An 18,442-nucleotide genomic window follows, 5' to 3' on the forward strand; every position below is an offset into this window, starting at 1 on the left:
TAAAAGGCTGATTTCTGTGGAAAACAGGGCTGTTTTCACTAGGAATTTTGAGCTGCCTAGAGGTAACAAAGTCAGTGTGACAAATAAAAGGCGGCAGTCTGTGGAAGAATGGTGCCAGGCTGGCCTCTCTCTGTGCAGATGTGACTGCCACTTCAATAAGAACCAAGCACTGCAGAAAAAGACACAATGAGTACATCAATTCAGAGGAGAGCTGTGCAGCTTACTAAAAGTGATTTTAAAGCACACTGAAACCTTACATAGACACTCCTACTCAGAATTAAAGTGGCTTTCATTTTAGAAGCAATACATCAGATTAAGGGAACTTTCATTCTGAATAGCTATGTGCACATTGATTAAATGCAGTTTATCTAAACTACTCTAAAATTGCTTCAAATTAATCTTCCTGATTGTGCATGTGTAGGCAAGTACAACAGGAAGAACTTTGTGAATATTTTAATACCTTTTAGGAACTCAGAAAACAACATATAAGATTGCATTGCAAAGATCTGGAGTTGCCTCTTAAACCGGCTCTTAAAAAGCCATCAGTACCTTTAAAGTGCTTAGGGTTAATGGAATCTATCAGAAAAAAAAAAGAAAGAAAGAAAGAAAGAAAGAAAAAAAAAAGAAAGAAAAAACATAAAAGAATTAACAGTGTGTCCCTGCTTTTGTTTTGTCTGTCACACTTGAAAACAAATATCCTATTGACACGGCCTCCTGTCAACGTGGGCGGAATGAGCTCTGCCTGTAGATCTACCCAAAGCAACTTATCTGAGTAGCTGAAAGTATTCATCAAGGAGATAAATGAAGGCATCTAAACAGAAATGCACAAGAACTGCATTTTTCACTGTAACGGGTTCAGCTCAAATGTTGTTACCACATTTAAAATATTTACTAATTTAGATTAAGGAATAGCATGTTAAAAAAGATCAACCAAGGAGATACATGCATTTCTGCAGACTTTGAACAGCTATATGAAAGACTTCTTTTAGAATATCTCTTCTCTCCACTGTGGATGAATTGAGAGGCCAGGATTACCTGTCACCAATAGCCTTATTAGTCACACTTCAGAAAGGCATCTTGTCTTCTAGAAAGCTGTTTACAGAAATGATTTCTTTATTTTCTTCCATACTGAGCCTAGCATAAGCAGATTCTCAGGTGCAACAGATTGCCTCAAGAGACTAGTAATGATATAAACCACATTATTTCTCTAAGACATGGATGGATGTATAGCAATAAAGATAATCCACTTAGGGCAGTTTTGCTAGACACCTAGCAATTTATGTGAAGTGAACTAACATTGAAAGTAAGATTCTCAGGAGTGGCAGTATATAAAAGTCTAAAGCTGACGGAGAAGGCTTTTGTGGCAGCCATGAAGATGGCTTGTTCTTTGATAGGTGAGAGTGACAAGTCGGAAGAAAGTTAAGTCCAGGAGCTTTCTCAAAGCAGAGGAAAAAATAAGATGGGAAACATTAAAGCAGGTTCTTTGACACATTATATTTTTATTTTTTTAATAATATTTGAATATGGTTTACTGCTCTTAAGGCATAAAGACCTACTATTTAGGTAGGTGAAAAAAAGAAGGAATGAGCTGTTACCATGCTCTCTCTATCTCACATTATTGCAGTACCTGGATGAGCTTAAGTAGCCCTGTAAAAAGAAAAGGTGAATTATAAAAAAAAAAAAGAAAAAAAAAGACTTGGTGAAATAAGTTCATTGCTGAGCCATGTTTGCTCAGGTCACAGATCTGAAAGTGCACAAGAAAAGATCCTTCTCAGCATGAGTTCATGCTGAACTCTACTTAAATTCAAGTATGGTTTTATGGCCGATAACCACTGGCTACCTGCAATCAACTTTATCAAAAATGTCAGTTGTAATATCAATAGCAAGATCTTACTGCTGCCTGTTTTAACAGAGTACTGAGATTCCAGCCTATTCTTCCTCATCCTCAGTTTACCTCTATTTCTATGGAAATTCTTGCCTACTAAATAAGTGGAAGTCATTTTACAGACCAGTTTCCTTCTGTAGCAGACGATCAGAGAGAAATCAGAGCAGTGCATCAGCCAGGGATTTCCCTGCAAACAGCCAAAGCCAGCTTTCTAACTAGCAGAGAAGTGTAGAGAGGCTGACATGGAGCAGAGCACTGGCACACTGCTCTGCTCTTTCACAATAAATTGTCCTCCATAATGGCAAGGAGTAAAGAAGGAAGTTGGCTGAGTTGTGTTATTTACATTAGGATTCCTTCCACACGGGACACAGATAGCTATGTTCCTCCTAGCCGTGACACTGCCAAGGTTCAAATACCGATTGCAATGGTAACCTGTACTTGTAAATACAATTTGGAATTTATTCATACTCAGAAACAATTGTTATGCATCCTAGATTTCAAGTTGTTTGGCCAGTGCTGTCAACTGCTAATTATGCATCTGATTCATGAGAAAAAAAAATGTTACCTAGAACTGTTCTAAAGCTTGCCAGTCTAATGTCCTTACACAAGATTGATTCCTTACTCATGACTGATAGCAGCAATCACACCACAAAGCTGCAACAATTAAAATCTTGCTACACAAAGGATAGAACAGTCTTTCTTCTGCTGGCTTGGGAACCTCTGAAGTGTGTAAAGCTGAGTTTAAAACCTGTGCCGTGCCCTGAGCACTGGAAATGTTGGGAATGCTAGGCTATCCTTAACTATGGCCATTCGGTTCCTTTTCTTTTTGAGTAATCTCAAGACAAGGCCTGGAGATGGGAGGAAGAGCAGGGACTCCATGCTGGGGCAGCCAGTTCTCAGGAGTTGCTAGAGATAGGCTCTCTATAACAGTAGCAGATGTGCAGATAGTTGAGGGCATGCAGTTTCTTACCTGGGCTTTCTTCCTGTCAGCCTCATGTACAAGTCATAGAGTATGGCTGGAGCCTTGTGACTGACAGTTATCCAGTACTGGTTTATCAAGTAGTTCGATGTCAAGTGAGCATTAGGTGTTCGGAAGGCCTGCTCCAGTGGGTTTCTTTTGAATGTGGACATGACATACTGTTCTGTAAGAGAGCAGGAATTTTACTTAAAATCAAGCACTCAGCTGAGTTGGGCACAGCCATACCAACACGGTATGATAAAACCCAAATTATGATGCTTGCAATGTTTAACCTATCATTCTCCAGACCATGTAACTGGGGTTTGGACAAAATGATCCCATGGTCCCTTATGGATTTAAAACTGATAGAATCATAGAACATCCCAAACTGGAAGGGACCCACAAGGATCACTGAGTCCAACTCCTGGATCTGCACAGGGCCACCCAAAAAAAGACGCTATGTCTGACAGTGTTGTCCAAACGCTTCTTGAACTCTTGCAGGCTCAGTGCTGTGACCGCTGCCCTGGGGAGCCTGTCCCAGTGCCCGACCACCCTCTGGGTGCAGAACCTTTCCCTAACACCCAGCCTGACCCTCCCCTGTCCCAGATCCATGCCGTTCCCTCAGGTCCTGTCGCTGTCCCCAGAGAGCAGAGCTCAGCGCCTGCCCCTCCGCTCCCCTCGTGAGGGAGCTGCAGGCCGCCATGAGGCCTCCCCTCGGCCTGTTCTGCTCAAGGCTGAACCAAGTGACTTCCGCTGCTCCTCATGCTTCCTGCCCTCTAGATCTTTCACCATCTTCATAGCTATCCTTTGGACACTAATAGTTTTACATCTCTCTTACATTGTGGTACCCAAAACCATACACATTACTTGAGGTGAGGCTGCACCAGTGCAGAATAGAGATGACTCTTCATTACTTATATGAAACATATAATACCAGCAGGCATAAACTTTCCTAACAAAACACTACTAATTTAATGGAGGAAAAGCAGACAGTTGTAGCCTGAAACACTTCAAACCAAGGAACTGCATTTCTGCTTTCACTTCCAGTAGACGTAGAAGAAACTGGTAAGTGTTCTTTAGATTATGCTCAGATCACTGAAAGCAAACTTTGACCTATTAGCATGAAACCTTTTATTGACTTTTTATTTCTAATAAAACTTTCAAAAGGGCTAGTGTCAATATTACTTGGAGTCAGGAACAGTCTGCATACTCACATACTGTGCTTCTCAAAAGGCATCATTAAGTTCTTTCAAACCACACCTGACTTACAACATCAAATACTGCAGCCTGCTTTCACACGAGCTCTGCATGCAAAGAAGAAGCAAATTCCATTGCATCCTTAACTTGAAAACTCCCAATAGGGTGGTGAGTTTCATTCACTTTGTATGTTAGGACACAGAACATTTGGGGCCTGATTCTGCGCTCCTGCAGTGGCACATTGCCACAGAAACGGCAAGTATCTGGGGTATTTGCATGTTGGAGAAGCTTAATGGAATGGCAGTAGTTGAATGTAAGACTGCCGTCTTAATGATTGACAAACAGATGGAGCTCCTATTCCTGAGCACCAGTGAGCTAAGTAAAAAAGAATGTAATTTTTTTCCATATTTTAAAAAATTGAGCCATTAGCCCTCAAATGAGTTTAAGAGTTACAACACCAATCTGTGCTCATATCATAAGCTTACGTTACAAATAGAAAATCGGATGAGAATTTGCAAGTCACAATAAACATCCAGATCATCCTTAGATAAGCAGATTCCAGTTGTAATATTCAGGCAGTCTTCACATGCATCTGCAGTCAGCTCATTAATGCACTTCAAATAGTGATTTTTACTTTACTTGTTCTAAGTAACAGCAACTAGAGGAAACTTGTTAGGCACTTAGCTGTTAAGTTCAGACAGCAAAAACTTAAATTAGGGCAATCTAATCTGACTGCAAATTCATTGTTAATTTTTGTGTCCAGTATGCTGCAAGTTTAATGGTGAAGAGCAGGTCTTATGAAACTCATCTGCCATCTGCATAGCTAGAACTGAGTGACATTCCTTCTGTTTTATGTAGCCACACTGCAATGATGTGGTTATCCTGTGGTCATCTTGTGGACTGTGGTATGGAAATCTTATCCTTTGCAGCATGTTCTCTCGTTGACATAAATGAAAGGTGGAAGTGTTGAAACTGTTGCCCTATCAGAGAAAAATGAAATTTTCTAAAAAAAAATTTCTACGTTGCCTTCTGTCTTTCCAAGCATACTTCTAGGTTACAGCAGTATGCTGAACACACTCTGGCAGGTAGTGCTTGTCTCTAAACCCCACGGGTTTCTGCCCTAAGCCTGGGCAACTGCAACTCTGCAGCAGCAGGTGGGGAAGCAAGGATTATTTTTTTTAAGAAATGAGTTTACTTACTGTTGTGGTAGCTGCACTCAAGACATACATAATCTAATGAAGAGAGAAATGGGTAGGCAGGGAAGATGCTGCCTCTGAAAAAAAATGCTGGCCCAGCCAGAGAAGCCTCCCAGCATGCTGTGAGCACCTGCAAAGAGCTCGGTGAAAACAAACGCACAGAGACCATGAGCCTGCACGAGGACATCTGCAGAGGTGAAATGCAAGTAGCTGCACTGCCAGCACTGGGAAAAAGAGATGGCACAGGCTGCTGATAAATGTGTCAACAGCTTTGCCAGCCAAAGAGGAGTGACTCTTCCCAGTGGCAGATTAAGTAGGTAAAGAGATCTGCTCTGAGTGTGAAGAGCTCTGTATGTCTGTGCCCAGTCAAGGAGCCCATGAATCAGGAGAGTAGCCCCATGAACTCTGCTTCTTTTCCCCTTAAGGAAGTTTCTCCAAGAGACAATAAATCCCAGTTCATGTATAAACTCTCACCTGTTTATCAATATTTAAGTTCATTTTGTTTTCTTCGGTCACTTCATTTCCTAATAGAAACATAGCAGTTTTACTGGGAACTGCTGATATTTTGGAATTGTGATAGTTTTGATATTGTCTGCATGGCTCAGTCTCAATTTAAATCCTGATGTTACTATACCACAAATCTAGTTTTCAACCGTAAACTGGTTGTGGAGGTGACCTTTTGTAAGACGTTAAAGATATTGCTGCCTTTCTTTTCTCTTTGCATTTTTGGCAGAAAAAGCAGAAAGTACATCCCTTGTCATGTCAGACCATCAGCCGTGCACAGAATTCACTCAGATCAGCAACACCTTTCTCATTTCAGTTACTTAAGGCTTGTACTGAGAAATGCAGCTGTAGTAAAGCAGCAACAATATTATGCTCTTCTCTTGGTGTGAGAAGAAGCTATATCAAGAACAGATGAGACGCTGCTGAAAACTCAAGAAAAATTCTGGAAGTCAGGAATGAAAGCAATGTTGTTTTAGAAAGCGAATAAGAGGGAAGTGAGACCAGTCTGAAAGACTTTCTGAAAGAGTTAAGAAAATGCTACTTTTGCATAACTTGGAACAGTTAATCCTACAAATGTTTTCTGTACAAATCTCCCCTATACTGGCTTGCACCAACTCAGCACAATTGCACTATCTCCTATTTTTTGGAAAAGATTCAAACTTCACAAGACTAATAATAGCCTTTTATGCTACGACAGTTTATTTTTGAAGAGAGAGTCCAACAGACAGACCAGGCAGGTAAAGAGTCCTGATCCAGAAACACATCACCTCTAGGAGATACTGAAATGACAGTGGGTGGTCTTTCCCCTCCTACCACTGTATGAAAACGCAGCAGAAAATTCTACAACTCAAGGACATATTTAGCAGGGGGAGAATCAGACTTGGTTCTCTCCTAGACAGACCATCAAGGATAAATTGAAATTATTTTTTTCACACACTGAACACTATTTTAAAGTATACTTTAAGAATTTGTCTTGAGCAGAAATAAAAAATGTACTTTACACAGTCAGACTAGTAAGACTTCCACTGCAACAAAGCAGAATACACTTGTTCAGGTTAATACTCAGTTGTCTGACCACATTTTTTTAATAGTGGGGAGAATAACTGCTGTAACAGAAGACAGAAAAAATCCCAAGGCATAGCATTCTTTGTAAAACAAATAAACCAGTTAAAGTTCCTTTTAGCAACAGAGGTTTGGTTTTATCTGGAGATCTACTGAATAAGCTGTTTTGCAATGTATGTTTCAGCCTAAGCTCTTACTTAGACTTATATGTTTTTCAAATAATTTTCTTTTAGATCTTTCTCTCCCTTCTTTCCAAGTGCATCACCTTTGTACTCATGTTCTCATGTCAGTCTTTCCTGTTCCCTACCCAGGGCATCCTCAACCCACTTCAGTCTCAATTTCTCTGTTTTGTCTTTCTCTCCTTTCCTCCTCATCAAAGAATCCCAACTGTGTGGTGTTTTCTGTAATTCCTGCAGTTTGTCCTGGTGTATGTCTCAGTAACCAGGCACTCCAGGTCCTCCCCTCTGCAAACTCCAATTTAGACTTGCACTAAAATGCTCGGTCCCACGCCAGATGATCCCCATTCCCCAGTCTTGTTTCTTCCAAGTTCACTCTCACAATCTTCCATCTCCATGATCAGTTGCCTACCTCCATGACCTGATCTGGAGCTAGACACCCAGCTATAACAATTTCAACCTGCAAAGTGAAGCATTAGCAGAGCTAAACACAGTTGGAAATGTGCTTTCAGAAGGGGAGAGGGCAACAACTTCAGTAGCAGATGCTGCCCTGTGTGCAAAGGACGGAACTGGCGGGTGAAGTTTGGTTGGTCTCTGCAGCGGCTGGACTACATGGTGGAAGCTCATAGTTCAGAGAGAGCATAGGTCTGAAAAGCCAGATGTGAGTTCATGCCAAAAGAGTGGGTGCCCAGAAGCCAAACAGTGAGTATATAGAGAAATATACCCCTCATACCCCTCTGCAGCCTGCTGATCTCAGGAAAACTGTGGATACAAGAAGGGTTTAGATAGAATGCCACAGTGTCACACAAGGAGAAAAGATTGCCTTCAGTCCAATCACAAAGCTGAACTGCTTATGCAAGCCTCTGCTGTGCTCAGATGATTTAATTGTTAAATTCATAGTTATAAGCAAAGTAACCAAATAAGATCAATCACAATGCATTAATACATCACCGTTTTCATCAGCAAAATTATACTGAAAATAGATTAGAAATGCAAACCTCAGGTGGCAATGTTATGGTGGCTGTTGCCTAAAGTAACAGCCTGTAAGCAGCTTTTCATTTACTCTTGTGAAAAAGCCACAGAAGATCTAAATTTACAAGTTACGAAGCTGCATTTTCAAAAAATTAATCTATGATGCTTCACCTCTCTTCTCAGACTATGTCAAACCACAACATTAGATCTCGTATTAAAAAAAGGTCAGGAACCTGGTTTGATTTTTTCACAGCTCTGGCAATTGCTGAAGCCTCTTCCCTGCTAGATCAAATTGCATGGTAGGACATTAGTAGTTTTCTTCAGACAAGTCTTGTTCTGAAAATGCAGTTATAGTCTGATTCTCTGCTGACTTACAGTTTGCCAGTTAAATAATGCAAAGCAAAGGTTGAACGGTGAAATAGCACTGTAGTGATTTGCCAGCATCCTGCATTTTAAGTGCAAAGATGTGAATGATTGTATAACAGAAAGCAGATCAGGCCACATACATCTGTCCGTGAATGTACTGAGTCTACATGGTATTTCACAGTATGCAGCTGGGCAAATTCTGCTACTTAGCCTCAGTGGCAGTTTTCCACTGAAATGGTGTCAGGATTTGTCTCCCTTTGTTTCACCCCTGCCTCAGAAGCAGAGTCACTTGAAAAAGACAGCCATGCTAATCACTTGAATACCTCCACTGACAACATTCATCATAGAATGGCTCGGGTTGGAAGGGACCTTAAAGATCACCTAGTTCCAATGCCCCTGCCATAGGCAAGGATGCCACCCACTACAGCAGGCTGCTCAGGGCCTTGTCCAACCTGGCCTTGAACACCTCCAGGGATGGGGCATCCACAACCTCTCAGGGCAACCTGTTCCAGTGCCTCACCATTCACCAAGCGAAGAATTTCCTCCTAATTTCTAATAAAAATCTCCCCTCTTTTAGTTTAAAACCATTCCCCCTTGTCCTGTCATTATCTGACTGAGCAAAGAGTCACTCTCTATAGTTTTTATAAGTCCCCTTTAAGTACTGAAGAGCTGCAATGAGGTCACCCCAGAGCCTTCTCTTCTCCAGGCTGAACATCCCCAGCTATCTCAGCCTTTCTTCGCATGAGAGGTGCTCCAGCCCTCTGATTAACTTTGTGGCCTTCCTCTAGACCCATTCTAACAGGTCCACATCCTTCTCATGCTGGGGGCTTCAGGCATGGATGCAGGACTCCAAGTGGGGCCTCACAAGGCAGAGCAGAGGGGGACAATCCCCTCCCTTGACCTGCTGCTGGCCACCCCTCTGTTGATGCAGCCCAAGATGCAGTTGGCCTTCTGGGCACTGCTGGCTCATGATGAGCTTTTAGTCCACCAGAACCCCCAAGTCCTTCTTCGCAGGGCTGCTCTCAATAGGGTCTTCTCCCAGTCTGTCCTCATGCCTGGGACTGCCCTGGCCCAGGTGTAGCACCTTGTACTTGGCCTTGCTGAACCTCCTTAGCTTCCTGTGGGCCCACTTCTCAAGCTTGTCCAGATCCCTTTGAATGGCATCCCTTCCTTCTCTTGTATCGACCTCACCCCTCAGCTTGGTGTCACCTGCAAACTTGCTGAGGGTGCACCCAATCCCAGTGTCTGTGTCATTGATAAAGATATTGAAAAATACCAATCCCAAGACAGATGCCTGAGAGACACCACTTGTCACCAGCCTCCACATGGACATACAGCCATTGTCCACCACTCCGTGGGTGCAACCTTCAAGCAAATTCCTTATCCACCAATTAATCATTTGATTCACAATCAAAAGTCAAACTGTTCTTGAAGCATATCTGTCATTTTAACTTTCCCTTCTCTGGTCTACACAAACTATTTCTGTTTAAAATGTTTTGCACAGAAGGAGGAAGAAAGGCTATCCTACTGCCTTAATATACTATTTTTCTGAAAGTTAGAGCTTTCTTTATAAGGATGCAAGATTCACTATTGAGGTTCTCCAAGAGATTTCAGAGCACAAAGAACAAACCAAACCAAAACAAAATAAAGAAACACAAAATCCAACAACCAGGAAAGGAAAATATCCAGTTATAGCTATGTCGAACACCTTCTTCTAGAATTTAGAGACTGGTTCTCTATTCCCTTTTCCACCACATTAATATCTTAGTTTAGCAAAGCATGTACTTTGCTGGGCTGTTACATGACCATGCTTACAACAAAAACTGAATAAATGCTTTCCTGAGCTGAATGCCCAGCACCAGGAGGTTTTGCTCACAGGACCTCACTAACTGCAATTGGGCCTCCCACACATGGTTTGAATGACAGATGCAGAATGTCACCTAACTACAGGAAACCACCTTTTCAAAGCCTGGCCAAGGAATGCTACTGATGGTTGACGTGTTCTAGTTTTAAATTATACCTTACCCATTTCTCCCCAAAAGAAAGGGTTGATTCCACCCGTTGTACAGTTGTACACCAACATATTTTTTGGCCTGGAAAAGAGAAAGAAGTATTATTTTAATGTGTGAAGAAAAGCACCCAAAGATTTATTAATGGAGCATAAAAGCTAACAGCCCAAGTAACAATAACAACAGCTCATTAAAAAAATTGCAAAGGAGGTCATTTTTCATAACTATGAAAACAGTATAAAACATGAAGTTTTAATTAGATTCACTCAGATTCTGAAGAGCATATTTAGTTAATAAAGACAGATGGGGCTTAAGATAAATTATCCATATATCACTTATCTAAAATTATAAAAAGCATGCATGCTGACAAGTTTGTGATTGTTCTTAATAGTTTCTCTTAGTGTACTGTAAATCATTTGCCCAAACCAACCTCAGGGACATACTGTGCATTTTACAATCATTTACTTAATGATTATGATCTGTAATACTTTTGAATTCCATTTGTCAAGGTGGTGATTATAAATCAATCAATTTCAACAAAATTCTCAAAAAATTCAAAAAAAATTTTTTTCTATTCTCCACCCTCCAGCTGAGTCAGTGGTCTTGGTAGAGTGTAGAGGTTCTACAGTATGTAGTGCAGACTGCAGTTCTCTAAGTTTTAGAATCTAATTCCCCCCAGTAATATCACTTGCCCTGAAGGATACTGACTTTCTAACTAGATAATTAAAAAAAAAAAAAAATACATGCTATCCTTTGAGACAGCACCTAAACACGAAACTCACTCAGATAAATCAAATTTACAGAAGGCTCAGGCTCTATTTTTTTTTTTTGTACACGATTTATTAACCTTGGGGTCTTGCTCAGCTAGACAAAGCTTTAAATCAAGTTCTGCACTTGCTCCTTTAGCCTAACAATTATTTGTGTGGGATCAAAATTAAAAACATGCATCTTTTGCCAACGAACAGCCAGAAATAATGTCACTTCTACTATGGCTGAAGACAGGACTTCTAGATATGGTGCTGATATACTTTTCATTAGCACATGTTCTTTTTCTTTCCCAGCTTCTTGGACAGGCTGTAGCCCTCTTAATCTGGAAGCTCTAAAGGGTTTGTGTGTAGGAAGATATATTTTCCCCTAACTGTGATACCTTGCCTGTTGCAGATAAAAAAGGAAGAAACTATGAGAGAAATAAATCTGAAAAGCTGGTGAGCTGCCTTTTAAGATCCTTTTAGGATCTCTGTATTGAGGTTAATATATGAAAATTTTCTCCACTCTCAGCTCAGTGGAGAGCTCTGTTCTTCGAAGTAAAACACTTCTGCACTTATTTGCCTAGTATTTCTCAGAGTTACATAAACGTCTAGAATAATTCATGTACTTTACTCTGTAGCACTTCCTACATAATGATTGAAGGTCAGAGATGGAGGCTCACAAGAAAAGAACTTAAAACCTTAATGTCACTTATACATACCCTTCTCAACGAAGCAAAAAATAGGGAGTTTTAGTTAATCTCTCCTATCATACGAGTCTATAATATATATATTTTGCACTATTTTCCAAGGAAAACATTCAGAGTATTTTCACCAAGAAAACTCTAGAAGCCAGTCGAAAAGCAACTCAATGTAGCTGCATGAGAATGGAGGCATTTAAAAAAACAACAACAACAAAAAAACTTCAGAAAAGTAACTTATGAGAGAGACTTGTCAAGTGAGCTTACGTTTTACTGAGAAACAGGTATTCCCTGTAGCTTTAGAGATTTCCTAACTCTAAAGTCTACCTTCATCATTTCTGTACGCTCTTAATCCTTGACAAACCTGGGGGAGAAAATGTGAACCAGAAAATGAATCAACAAGGTTTCATGTAGCTTTTTTCTAGGTTCTCCCCAAAGTCCAGGTTCAATCAGTAAATGCTCAAGCCTAGCAGAAACAGGAGTGCCTTCCCACCTGTGCACAGCAGTGTACCACCCAGCTGCAAGGGTGAGGTTGATGACAACATCTACTGGAATCATATCGGCTACTGCTTCATTGTTGGCAATGACAGTCCGCAGAATCCCTTTACCTGCCTGTGGGACAAAGGAAAACAGTCACTGACAGTACCACCACACTAACATTTCATTAGCTTAGAGCATGGGCAGACCTTCACTTTAGCACTTTTCAAGCCTGGCACCTGATGCAGAAGATTGCTTGGTTTCTGTGAAAACAAACACGGATCTCATGTGGTCCTGCTGTTCTGCGTTTTCAGAGGAAGTCTAAAGCATGATGACATGTGCTGCATATAACAAGAAAATCAGTGACTTTTAGTTAACTCAATATAAAAGAAATACCTTAAGAAAGAAATATATTTGAATTTACTGCAATAAAATTCCCAGTGAAGTTCCATTTTCCTAAATGACCCAGGCAGATGAAGGTCTGAGTATCCCTCAAAGATAGCAGTTGCTTTGGAAAAGCCTGATAGGCTCTTTGGAAAGTTTTCTTCCTTTCCTTTGGATGTACTCACACTTTCTTCTTTTACAAAGTTGCACTTGCTACTTAAGGGAATACCACTTACAACACTGATTTAATTTTCATGAGCTAAGGCTTCTGAACTGTTACATCTTATCCTTGGAGCAGCTGGTAGAGGGATCATAGACAGAAAGACTCAGATACAAGCAACCATGTAAGCTTCTCCACCTGACTCCAAACATCCTCCTCAAACCCATGGCATGCAGTTAACTTCTGCTGTCTTAACCTGAACCAACCACAGTTACGTCTAGACATGAAAACCTTTACTTGCAACATGACTACTTGCTGTTTTTGTAGTTGTTATTGTTCTTACTGCTATCTTCAAGGGAAAAAAAGCAATTAAAAAGACCCAATGTAGACAACAAAACTCAGCTGAAAATTTTCAGCTGCTGTGAATGCATGCCCACTAGAGACCACTGTGTGATCAACTATCCCATTTTAATAGGTAGACAAAAGGTTTGACTTTTTTGGGGTCAGGTTTCTAAACCAGGAATTTTGATGGATGTGCTGCAAACATCTGTACTCAGAGCAGCATGTGATGGTTATATACACAAGAATGAATTGGACATTTAGTATATTCTATATTTAGTACAAACTGCAGGTTTAAATGTTGTAAATTACTTCTAATATTTGAAATGGCTATTGGTTGTGACTTGATTTCTATTTGTGGTTACTTTTTTTCTCTTTAGTGAAATAGAAACTACTTCAGCTGAAGCCTTTGGAACCATTTGCCAACTTGAGTCTGACATTTCTTGACAGCCTCCCAGCTGTTGTGCTTTGGGGCCAATTGCTATTCAGAACATGATTTAAGCCATGGTTCTGCCCTACAGCTTCGTTGCCTTGCAGGGGAAGAAAGTCTTTATGCGTAATGTGGAACAGTGAGACAAAATGCCTTAATTATAGTCCAGCAGAAATGTAATTAACTTAATTTTGTTTTTCCATCAGCAAACAAAGCTTCTCTCTACAGCAGCTAAACAAACTGTACATGAAACTAATTGCACTATCACAGACAACTTGAAATCCCATATTTCATTAATATTTAAAAGAAATACTTTATTTGTGGAATGAAATGATGAATAAGTCAGACTCAGATATCATAGTGACAGAAGAAAAATTATTCCAAAGTTTGAAGTTGAGATAATACCCAAGTGAACCTAAAGATCATCTGAGCAAAATCTAAACCTGTTGTTTTTACCTCCCTATAGGATGAGCTTGGGTTAGAATTTGGAAGTGAATAATTTCATATAGGGCGGACATTAAAAAAAAAAAAAGTCGAACACCAGAGCACATCCCCTCTGCTTTTTCTATCCTTAATTATCACCAATAAAGGTACTTGACTAATAAATACACTGTGAAATACAGTCAGCCCAGAGAGTTGTTTTTAATCAAACTTTTCTCAGATAATTAAACTAATGCATAACACAGATATTCATGGGCTATTTTTTTGAACTACCACACAGGAATTAAATACACCATATCCAAGCACATTAATTCAAACACGAATGTTCCCTCACCACAGCAGACAAAAAGTCTCCTGGATTCAGTAATAATAAATGCCTTTCACTTCCAGAAAAGTAGTGCCAGTTCAACTAAAATCAGTAGCACATGGAGATAGTGCACGACAAACACTGTCTGTCAGCACTGGCAATCCCCTCTCCCTTCTTTACATTACAGAATCTTTGCCCCAATTCTTTCCAGCTAACACTGTTGCTTGTGGGGCCAGAAAGCCACCAGACACCCCCGTCACTACACCTAGGATGTACTGCCTTTGCTTTTTGTTTATTTCTTGGCTAATCTTGATATAACTATATTTCAAATCTTCAACTTTGAAGAACAGAAAATAATCACTACTTGTATGAGTGGTAAAGGATAAACATATAAAATATATGCAAGCTTTGGCTTATGTTCAAAAAGTAGCCATTATTAAAACAAAACAAGACACAAACCTACAGTGATGTATGGTCAAAATTTCCAAATACTTAACCATTAGGCATTATTTACTTATTGATTAAAAGAATAAAAAGCAGGGAAAAAAAGTTTATTTTTATTTTATTTTTTTACATAACAAAAGATTTGATTGTCATGTTTTTATTTGACTGAAAGCTTATGAACTTTAGCCTGTGTTTCATAATGTATTGGCATATGATACATGTATGACAACTAGCTGCTGTAATTTGTCACTTAGGTAACCCACTTGTGAGGATAAAAAGTAATGCTTTTTTTTTTTTTTTGTATAACATCTTCTTTGTAAGCTGTAATTATAGACAAATTCTTGTGACAGATTTTTAATGCTCAAAATTAATCATAAAAAATCAAGGCTCACAGATATTGTTACAAAAGTTAGAACTTGTCACACAAAAAGTAGTGGATCTGCAAAACTAAGGAACTGCATAACTTTTCTTTATTGTGGTGAAGACATGGGAACACTGAAAACAGCACAAGATGCTAGGAGTAAAGCAAAGAACGGCAGTACAAGCTTTTGAGCAGTCAGCAGTAAATAGAAGACTGATAGAAAAGTACTCTCCTATGACTGTAGACTACTCATCCTTTTATACACTGCAGAGGGCTGATTAAAACATAGTTTTACAGAGTAATCAAGTTGGACGAAACATATTTGAACAAAAATATCTGTCCATAGCTACACAACATAATGCATTGTTGAGAGAGTTAAGGCAGTGATTTTAATTCAGAAAAAAATATATATATATATCTAAGCCAGGAGAAAAGACATGCAACATTACTGTTATCATGAGATAAACTGTAATTATAGTTCTCATATTGAGGGAGTATTTTTCTCAAGTTATTCATTATTTATCTTATAGGTTTGCTCATCACCATTATGCACCAGTGACTATTTACACCAGGGTTAACCAGAATGTAGTGAATCATCTATGTGACTGGTGAAGTCTGAATTGATTGTTGTGTACATCATCTAGATGTGCTCTGCAGAATGAGAACTCCTGCACAAAGTAATGGCAAGCGAGACACAGAATCTTTGTTACTGTAGAGCTGTCACAAACTGTAGCAGTGGACTTAGCAACAATATATATGAAGATAAATCAAAGTATAAGTAATGCTGCCTCATATTTGTGACATGGTATTCCAGTCAGAAAGTTAAATGCTGTTATAAAATTCAATCTCTGACACCTGTGAATTACACCTAGTTTCGGGGATGCATTCTATGCCATTTCTTTGAAAATTTGGCCAGATTTGTCCAAATCCCTGAAAACTGAAATTCATGTTTAGTGAACAACATGCAACATGCATATTCTTTCAATGGCCTTTTTCAAGAGCAGCATAAATAGTACGCTGTGTGCCATAAGCACATAGGTGCACGGCAGGCATGTGACATCTTTCTACAAGATTCAGGAAGTTGCTATGACACTTTTTTTGCACACAGTTTCTAAGCAGGACTTTAGAGTATTCTTTAGAGTTGTTATTTTAGTAACTAATCCCACTTTAAGGGAACTTCAAATAGCACTAGACATACCGCAACAAATATTCCACTTGTCCCATTGAAGCTGTCAATCCAACCCTGCAAAAAAGAAGAATGATTACTCTTTATTGCTATGATAGGTTGCTTACACAGTCTTCAAAATGGCCAAAGGGTTATAATGCTGTGGTGTAGATAACTGTTGTCTCATTGCTTCTCTAAGACAGATACCAGCCCATCTAGGACAGTTGCCAGAAAGCTAACTAGAATGAAAGTATCTAACTGATTTTAAATACAGGATGCTTTGCATGATACCTCACACTGCCTGCAATATACCTATCAACAACACAATCAAACTTTGTTTTTTAGAAACCACTTCTTTCCTATAGCAACTTGGCTACATGAATAAACTGGCTTTAAAACACTACAGTGTCTTGGTGCTGTCAGACTTGCTGAAAACTGTCAGCATGTTATATATCCACCAACATAAAACATTCAGATGCCATTAAGACTGATTTGATTACTTCAACTAATTTCTAAGGCAAGGAAGAAAAACAAAACAAAACAAAAGCAACCAAAAAACAAAACAAAACAAAACATTTTGAATCCCATTCTATTCCAGCCCCTTGGGGGAGCTGGAGTTAGAGCAGTGATGAGCTGTATGACCTGAAGTGGTTTATGACAACTACTAGAATTCAGTCTGTCTTTATGAGATGAGGAATTTTGCCCAGGGCCTTGACTGTATCTCAGACATCTTTGGCACAGTTCAAGGTTTATGATAGGCATAGGTGACTTTATGTTGCCTTTCCAATTTGGCTGCAGTATTAGGGCACATTATTCCTACTGGTATATTTAGCCTAGTGAATTGTTTCAGTCCAGAAGTACAGCTGCATTTAATTACTGTGGCTGACACATTTGTATCTGCAACAGGCCCATACAAGAGTGAATCCACTGAATTCAACAACTACCGAAGTAAGACAAAGATATTAGTAATGGCACATGACATGTGCCATTATCAAATGTTTTCAAGGGCTAGGGTGCTCATCAGGGCCTCATTAACAGGCTGTATGGAACATGGAAAAACTTGAACCATAATGCAGCATGACTGTGACTAACTTTCAGATTTTTTAAGTGTTTCCCCAAACCAGTACAGAAACTCTCCCGTGTGTCTGCCTGGGCATAATCTTCTGCGTATGACTGTCAATTGCAAGTCCAGCATCTCACACAAATACTATTCTATTCTTCTTAGTATTGCTTAAATGCGTTCTTTCCATGCACAGACAAAAATCCGTCAAGATGTTGAAGAATTACTGTTCTACTTCAGCATGGATCCTCCACTTCCCCCATATGCTTTCCTGTGAACCTGTTTCTCAAGTGGACAATACCAGAAGTAGGAACAGTTTCCGGGCATTACTGCAGCTGCATCAAAGGACTCTCAGCAGGGAATTGCTATGGATTAATGCTTACTGGGAAAGGCTCATGCCAGCTAGCTCCCACAATGGATGGCCTGATGATAGCAATGTTCAGATTTCCTTTCTCTTGCTGAATCAGGTATTCTGACAAGGCTTTGGTGTAGGTGTAAGTGTTGGGCCAGTCCCCAAGCAGCTTGGGTGTGATGTCTTGAATGATAGATTCATCCAACCACCTATAGAAAACAAGAAGGATAACGTCATTGTCATCTGTCACACAGAGAGTATACAGAGGCAAAAAAGACCAATTAAGACAAGAATCCTCACCTGAAACAAAATCAAAGACACATAAGACAAAGTAAGGAGTGACTGGATTTGGATTTTGCTTAATAGCTCTGTGGGATAAAGGTTACTTTTGTCTTGGAAGTACAAGATAACTCTGAGCTTCAGCTTCATGTTGTGATGTCCAGCTGAACTACACACCTCTACACTATCTCATTGTAAAGCAATCTCATGTGTTTTATGTTTCAGTACAGTCTGTTTTGTACCTGTGTACCTGTGGCCCACAGTTCGTTTGATGGAGTGTTCCAACCTCGTACTCTAGCTAGGTAGCACTCTTCTTTAGCCAATACAGTCCCTATATGCCTCCAAGTACATTTCAGGGGATTCTTGGTAACCTTGAGTTACTGAGTTGAGTGTCATTGCAAAGGTTACAAAAGCTAAAACTAGGTACTACAGCAACAATATTCCACTTGCACTATTTAAAAAAGTTAGATG

At 39.7% G+C, this 18,442-nt stretch overlaps 1 protein-coding gene across 11 annotated transcripts in view; it reads right to left on the reverse strand.

The window, feature by feature from the left end:
- Nucleotides 1-18,442, reverse strand: part of FAR2 (fatty acyl-CoA reductase 2) — a 156,814-nt gene that overhangs the window by 12,788 nt on the left and 125,584 nt on the right. For all 11 annotated transcript variants that reach the window (XM_080599316.1, XM_080599319.1, XM_080599320.1 and 8 more), the window contains 5 exons: nt 17,724-17,901; nt 16,314-16,358; nt 12,266-12,384; nt 10,342-10,409; nt 2,856-3,027 (listed from right to left, as the gene is read on the reverse strand). In XM_080599316.1, coding sequence (XP_080455442.1) covers nt 2,856-3,027; nt 10,342-10,409; nt 12,266-12,384; nt 16,314-16,358; nt 17,724-17,901 — 582 coding nt within the window. The remainder of the gene's footprint in view (nt 1-2,855; nt 3,028-10,341; nt 10,410-12,265; nt 12,385-16,313; nt 16,359-17,723; nt 17,902-18,442) is intronic.

This window comes from Anser brachyrhynchus, assembly GCF_964034855.1.
Source record: "Anser brachyrhynchus genome assembly, chromosome: 1".
NCBI classification, from domain to species: Eukaryota; Metazoa; Chordata; class Aves; order Anseriformes; family Anatidae; genus Anser; species Anser brachyrhynchus.